We start from the raw sequence: 7153 nt of genomic DNA on the forward strand, positions 1-7153 counted from the left end.
AAAGGGTATTTGTATTAAAAAAAACCTAACCCTGCAAGCTCTGTGGCTGTGGTGAGGAAGGAGTGGTGGGCGACTGTGTGGTGAGGAAGTTGGAGTGGAGGCCGCGAGGAAGAAAAACCCAAGAAGGTGCACCGGGACTTGGGAGGCATAGATGCCTAACCCTGCAACTCTGCAAGCTCATTGGGAGGGAGAGGGAATCCCAACAGCGATCGGTGGGAGGCACAGCCGCACAGATGGGAGGGAGAGACAGGAGGCACAAGTGGGAGGGAGAGGGAATCCTGACCATGCCCACAACCACAACCGTTGGGAGGCACAGCCGCACAGGTGGGAGGGAGAGAGAATCCCGACCGTGACTGCCATGAGGCACAGGTCGATGGAGAAGCTCTGTGGTGGTGGGTGACTGTCGGGAGGCACAGGTGGTGGTGGTGGGACTGCAACCAAGCTCTGCCTCTGTGGTGGTGGGTGACCCGCCGAGAAGCACAGGGGCAGACAAAAGTCAAAGGTGCGAGGGGGAGATGGAAACTCAGCAGGGAAAAAATGCAAAAAACACTCTAAACTCGAAAGGCGAAGGGGGGGGGGAGCAAATTATAGTATATCCAAAAAAGATAACCAAGCCTTATTGAGCTCAGTAGGCCGATCAAGCTCGGTTTGTTTTCTCTTCCGAGCCTCAAAGCCATGTACAAGCTCAACTCATTTAAAGGTACAAACGAGCTTGGGGCCGAGCTGAGCCTGGGTCGGCTCAGTTTGTTGTGTATTCCTATGCACAATAACATTTGTCAACCTAAGTGGCATCTAGTACAACTTCCATGCATGTCTGGACCAACATTCCAGAAACAAATCCCCTGTTTTTGTTTTTGTTTTTGTTTTTCATAATACTTGTTTATATAGTTATCGCGACTTACTGTTACAGAAGACATTCTATAGGATAATGTCCAATTTTTGAGCAAGTGGACCAGTTTTAGTGGCCCTCCAACTCCTCTCACCACCTTTGATTGGAAGAAGCTGTCAAAGTTGTGGAGGCAAAAGTCGTTAATAGAACAAATGCAACACAACCTGCCATTCACCAACAGTAGTAGTAGTAATAATAATAGTAATAGTGAAGTAAAGGATATTGCCATCAAGGTAAAAAAAACAAAGTGAGATTCAAAACCATAGAACATAATTATGGCACGAGAGAGAGAGAGAGCATCGATAACTTTACCTTAGCTTTCTAGTGACTCCGTTTCCAGCATCATGAGCGAGATAGCACCCCCTTGGAACTGTGATTATAAAAAAGAACCTTAGATGCCAATCAAAGAAAAGACCTAAAAGGACCAAGGATAAAAAAATTTGTTTCTTTAAAATGTGCAACTATTTGCAAATTAAGATCAGCGATTCCTCTTTGTTAAAATTCCAGTTTAAACTTGAATTATTAAAGGGTTGAGGGCAATACGACCTTGGAATAGTCCCCTGGCGTCTCAAGTCATATTCAGTGGCCTGCCGAAGCGCTCTTGCAAAAGCCTTGAAAGTTGCTTCAATAATGTGGTGTGAATTCTTCCCAGCAAGCTGTCAGGATTGCAACATAAGAAGCTTGATGAGGAACCTAAAAGAAGTCTTGCACAAACCATACCCATTAATGATTTAGCCCATACCTGCCAAATGTGAAGGGTCATCCCAGATGTGTTTACTAAAGACTGAAAAAAGTGTTCCACCAGCTACAGGAAAAGCATTGTTGACAACTGGATCAATGAAATAATCTTCGAATCATTATCTAAGAGTGTTTAGAATTCAAGTGTCAACTATTATTGGATTACTGTGAGTTTATCCAGTCAATAATGATCTGCCACAGTGTGAAGCAAACAGCCACAGGCACCATTCATAAGTAATGGATCACATCAGGTTAGACTTGAAGAGTAAAAGTAAACTTGATCTAGTCCCAATGTGACTGATTTATGCTCATAGCATATGCACATGCATGCGCATTTGTGTGCCTGGAATGATACTAGGAACTGAGCTGAGAACCCACAAGGGAGTGCTTCTTGACACATGGCACACTGTCGCATGGATACAGCCATTTTTACGAAGTTTTCAGTACAACTATTATGTAAAGGGATACAAAACGGAAGTCAACATGGAGTATCCGTGTGACATAGGTGGCACAGACTAGTCAGATATGACCATAAACTATTGCAATATGAGCCCATAAAAGTATAATATGCCTTACAGGAGTACAGCTGAACTTCAAATTTTCCAAGACAGGTAGCAAAATGATTGCAGTCCACATACAAGATTTCTTTCTAATTAATCAGTTAAAAGAAGTTTAAGAAATAAAAATCGCACCATAATAGGCTAAAGTGTTTTAAATTACTAACACAGTTCAATAATAAAGTTGTGCAGATGGAAGCATAAATTCACTTGGCCTTACCTGAGTGTCATATGTGCCAACTCTCTCTCTAGGGGTTTTTAGATCATAACTTAAATGGGGTCGTCCAGATAAATCCTGAATTCACAAGGATGTTGATGTCTTCAGAATGGGAAAAACCCATGATAGGAGTTATACGTGTGCATAGAAATTTAGAATGAAAACAATATAAAAAAATGCTTTGCAATCTAAAATCCAAAGTCTCCATTGCATTTCAACAGAGAAAACACTAATCTATCATCTACATTTGAAATTTTGAGGAAAATAGAACTGTAGGCACAGTAGGAAAATTGAACATATTGAATAGACATCAAAATCACGTTGATGCACCAAGGTTTTCAGGCCTAAAAAGTTGAAGGAAAGTTCTGTAATTCAACTGTTCGTAATCCTTGTGATGTCATGATTTTTATATTTTTTTTCTCAATCAGTCTGTAACTGTTTACAATTTAAAACCGTGACTCACAAGTATTGTGGTGAATAAATTCACCAAAATATTCAAAAAAAGAAGGCATTTTCAGTCAACTCCAAACAAGGGTTGGATGATGATTGTGCTTTTTACATAACTGCTGGCGTTATATGGTATATTGATGAGAAACACTAGGAATTTCCCATAATAATCCTGCCAAAATTTGATTAATTCATCTACCTATCAAAGAAATGAGTACTCTACCAATGAAACATGCACAAGAGCTTCATCAAGGGGAGCAGAAAAATCTCCAAAGCGGTTGATTCCCTTTCTGTCTCCAAGGGCTTGAAGCAATGCCTGGAATTACCAATAAAGAAATTTATAATCTACCTAGCATAAATCGTTAAAGCTTCAACAGTTATTTTGCATGCATGCACATGCACAGAGACATTCAGCAACCTACAGTGTGCTCTTATGTAGGTACACAACCACAGATGCCAGAATGATTGGAACCAACAAAAGGACCTCCTTCCATACTAACATGGTTTGGGCTTAAAACAGTGTTAAAACCAGCTGAAACGGGGTCAAGTTTCAAGTGCCTCAAAAGCTTCTTAACAGCAAAGTACTTATGCACCTAGGCCGGAAAAAAAAAATTGGTTTCGCACATGGGTTCAGGCAGAAACTTGGTAAAAGGCTTGAATGTGAACCCATGCCTGCTGGTTTGTAGAAGAGAGAGAGAGAGAGAGAGAAAGAGAGAGGTACTGTTCCAATGGCAAGTGCAACATCTTCATTTGTGTGGTGATCATCAATATGAATATCTCCGCAAGCATTTACATGTACGTCAAACAAGCCACGAGAGGCAAGTTGCTGCATATACACGTGCATCATGTAAGTTAATTTGGAGTGTATACAGCTGTTCAACATCCAGTAGAATCCCAACTATTATTATACATGCTACACATGCAAGTCATCTGTAAAAGAAAACTCAAAAACAAACTTGGGCTAGCAAATACGTGCATGTTTCTTTTTCCTTGGGAATTTGTTCAAATTTACAATGCGAAAAAACATTTGTGCAACATCCTACTGGGAAATGGTTGCATAGATGGGTTACACAAACATGCAGTCGTCCATGTCTATTTTCAAATATTTCCATGTTGAACAAACCATGCCCATCTGTTTAGAGTATAAAAATATCTTCTGGTTTCCCATTGTAAGCCATGCATTTCAAAAAACAAGATGCAGAGTTTCCCTCTGCATTTCATGGAACCTTTTCGCATCATAATAATAATAATGTATTTGAACTTAATTAGCTAATTCTTGTTACAATCAGTACAGTTACTCAAACTGAATATAACTTTCTCACGAAAAACAAAAGTGTAAACATTTTCTCCTCAATCACAAAAATGTAAACTACATGGTAAAAGAAAGAAACTCAAATACTTACATCCAGCATGTGGTCTAAAAAGGGTATACCGGTATTGCAATCAGCAATGCCTGTCCCATCCAAATGCAACTTCACTTGCACATCTGTTTCTTTTGTCACACGTTTGACCTCAGAAATTCGCCCTGCATAATGCAAAAAAGAATCTTCTCTCTCAAATCATAATTGCACACCAACACGAAAATTTCTGATAAATCATACTATCCAAACAAACCCAAAAGGACCACCAGATACTCTCCCAATAAGCATATCATTTTTTCATTCTCCCCAATTTAAAAAATCAAAGACTATCTAGAAAAACATTCAATTGGTCTCCAAAACGCCATATCCTCAAGAAATAAATTTTGGTCCAATTGCTCGAATTCAATACATTTACCAAAGACCATAGCCATCAAAAACTTCATCAACCACAAAGAACAATCAAAACCACCCAAAATGAAAATGCAGGATAACGCTTTCTTATCTACCTTCTTTAACATCCGTCTTACCAATGTCTCATACCAATCGAGACGACACAAAAATTTACGCAAAATCCAATCTAAAGAATAGAGGAATAGCTCAAAATTTTCCAGATCCTATTATCTGAAACAGATCGAAATTACTACAAATACCATCTAAAAAACAAACGAAGTTTGCTACCGTCTTCCGCATTTTGAGCAAATCTAAAGATACCCAACAGAAATTTTCTTAACAAAAACCCGAGTATTCGATCAATTCGTATCTTCAACACAAAAATATAGAGAAACAAGCAGAAAAAAGGATCGTGGTCGCTTTTACCAGAGCTGGAGGTAATGATCGAGAGGTTTCCATTATCCCCTGATTGAGAAGCCGAACAGATGGGTGTGAACGACATCTTCTGCCGTTGCTTCGTGCATGTGATTCGCACGAGTGGGAGGCCCACGCGTGGAGTATAGAGCATGCGTTGAAGCGTGGCCTTCAGAGGAGGAGGGATCGACAAAGCCATCAAGAGACTGGGGAGCGCTTCCGTTGAAGGTTGAACTCTTTTGGTTTGGTTAGTCATAAACAATCTCAGGAAAATATCGGCGAGGAAAAATATCGTGTTATACTGTCAATATAGTTTCTCTAGAGAAAATATTGGCATATATAAAAATATTTAATATTACAAATATTATAAAATAAAAAGGTTATAGATAATATTAAAAGCTAGAAAACTGTTTTTATTACTTTTGTATTGTGATAAAATTAGATATTTTCAAAATAATATATAGTTTGAGAATATCGTTCCTTCAGATTATGTATAGGAGGTTGCAATATTTTCAATATATCGTGATATTTGTGGCATAGGTCATAACGCTAAGGCCTCTAGTGGTCTAGCAGGTAACGGATCAGACTTTTTTTTATTTATAACCCGAAGAAATCGCATCCGTCGCTGACAGCATAAAACTCCGAGGCTAAAACTCCTGCCTCAACAGATTGAACTTGAGATGATGTCTGATACACGTCTGCTTTGAAGTCCTGTTATATTAATTGATCTGGGTTCATGGGACTGGTTGTTATATGTCTAATTGGTCTGGTCTCATGGGATTGGTTAAGCCAATAAGAAAGTTATTGGGCCTGACCAAAGTTGGTTCGGTTCACAACTACTGTGGTCCGGTTGGAATCAAAGATGGCAGAGAAATCGGATGTCATGTGATCCATATCCATATGGTAATTAGGGTTAGAGTCTTATAAATTTTTTTGAAAGGCAAGCTGTGGGGTTAGGCAGACCCCTACCACCAACTATACCATTGGTTTTGAACCTGCAACGTCCCAACACAAGGTGATGTGAGCCTCCATTGATACAAGGTTAAGAGCCTTGGGCTCTACCAACTGAGTTAGATGAGCTTAGAACTTTTCAAGAGGTCACCTATCTTAATACTACTTTTGCTCAAACACGCTTAACTTCAAAGTTTTGATGAAATCCGATGAATTAGTGTTGATAGGATCGTACCCAAATTAGAGACTTATAGTTAATAAAAGAAAATCAATTGTAACAGGATGCTCATGCTTTTGGGATGTAATGGAAATGGAGGTCGTCTCTCTCTCTCTCTCTCTCTCTCTCTCTCTCTCTCTCTTGTGAATTCATGGCCACAGATTTTTTATATCATTCAAAAGGAGGGCTATTAATGTCCAACCCGGCATTCAATAGACCCAATCTCCCAATAAACATTTAATGCACTTTATTTAATTTACTTCAACCAATCTGAAACATAATTGTTAATGTATAGTTTAAATTAATCCGATCTAAAATTTACTCAATTTTGCATCAGGTGTTAATTAATCTAGGTATAAACTAGTTCGGGTATAAATTGGGTTTGGGTCGGGCATGACTGTCTGACTGTGAGACAGACCAATCACCTGACTGCATTCTGTGACTGGGGGGCTGTCACGTGATTGATTTGTCACATAAGCAGGTATCTCTCACTGTTTCAACATGTTCTATTTTTACACGTAAAATCACAATTAATTTACAAAAAGCTGCACATAAAATTAAGAGTAATTTACAAAACCTGCCTACATCGTTACATTCAACAGCTTACTTATCTGAATTCATTTAAAATAGCTCAAGAAGTCCAAAATAGCATTTTCATTATTCCCTAATCCTAAATATTATAAAAGCAGAAGCAGAAGCAAAAGCAAAGGAATCAAGTGCAAAAATTGATGCTTTATAATTTTTTCTTTTTTGACAATTTTTGTTACGTAAATTAAGAATGTAATTAAAAAAACTAAATATTATAAAAGCAATGCAAAAAAATGGATGCTTTTTAACTTATCTTTATTGACATTATTGTTATGTGAATTAAGCATGTAATTAAAAATTTGTATAGGCATTTGCATAGAGTTTTTCTAAAAAAAATTGTGTTACTTACATGACACATTGTAATTTTTTAAAACATTAATCAGG

The 7153-nt window shown here is 38.3% G+C and overlaps 1 protein-coding gene across 1 annotated transcript; it reads right to left on the reverse strand.

Moving 5' to 3' along the window:
• Positions 1–843: 843 nt before the first annotated feature.
• Positions 844–5212, reverse strand: LOC149827658 (uncharacterized). The gene is made up of 9 exons (XM_090018199.1): positions 5026–5212; positions 4252–4373; positions 3570–3674; positions 3072–3164; positions 2405–2479; positions 1632–1694; positions 1436–1545; positions 1202–1259; positions 844–1053 (listed from the first exon to the last, which is right to left on the reverse strand). The coding sequence occupies exons 1-8, from the start codon at positions 5210–5212 to the stop codon at positions 1232–1234; spliced, it is 783 nt and encodes a 260-aa protein (XP_089874325.1). The 3' UTR covers positions 844–1053; positions 1202–1231.
• Between the last annotated feature and the right edge of the window lie 1941 nt (positions 5213–7153).

This window comes from Nuphar pumila, chromosome 10 (assembly GCF_984573655.1).
Source record: "Nuphar pumila chromosome 10, dmNupPumi1.hap1.1, whole genome shotgun sequence".
Lineage (NCBI taxonomy): Eukaryota > Viridiplantae > Streptophyta > Magnoliopsida > Nymphaeales > Nymphaeaceae > Nuphar > Nuphar pumila.

What these genes read in the sequence shown, in the direction of transcription:
- LOC149827658 (XM_090018199.1), bottom strand. Translation starts at nt 5,212, where the DNA reads ATGGCTTTGTCGATCCCTCCTCCTCTGAAGGCCACGCTTCAACGCATG. An exon ending in TTTTAGACCACATGCTGGAT is followed by an intron (nt 3,675 to 4,251) that starts GTAAGTATTTGA and finishes GTGTATATGCAG; the next exon opens with CAACTTGCCTCTCGTGGCTT. An exon ending in CGCCAGGGGACTATTCCAAG is followed by an intron (nt 1,260 to 1,435) that starts GTCGTATTGCCC and finishes TTATAATCACAG; the next exon opens with TTCCAAGGGGGTGCTATCTC.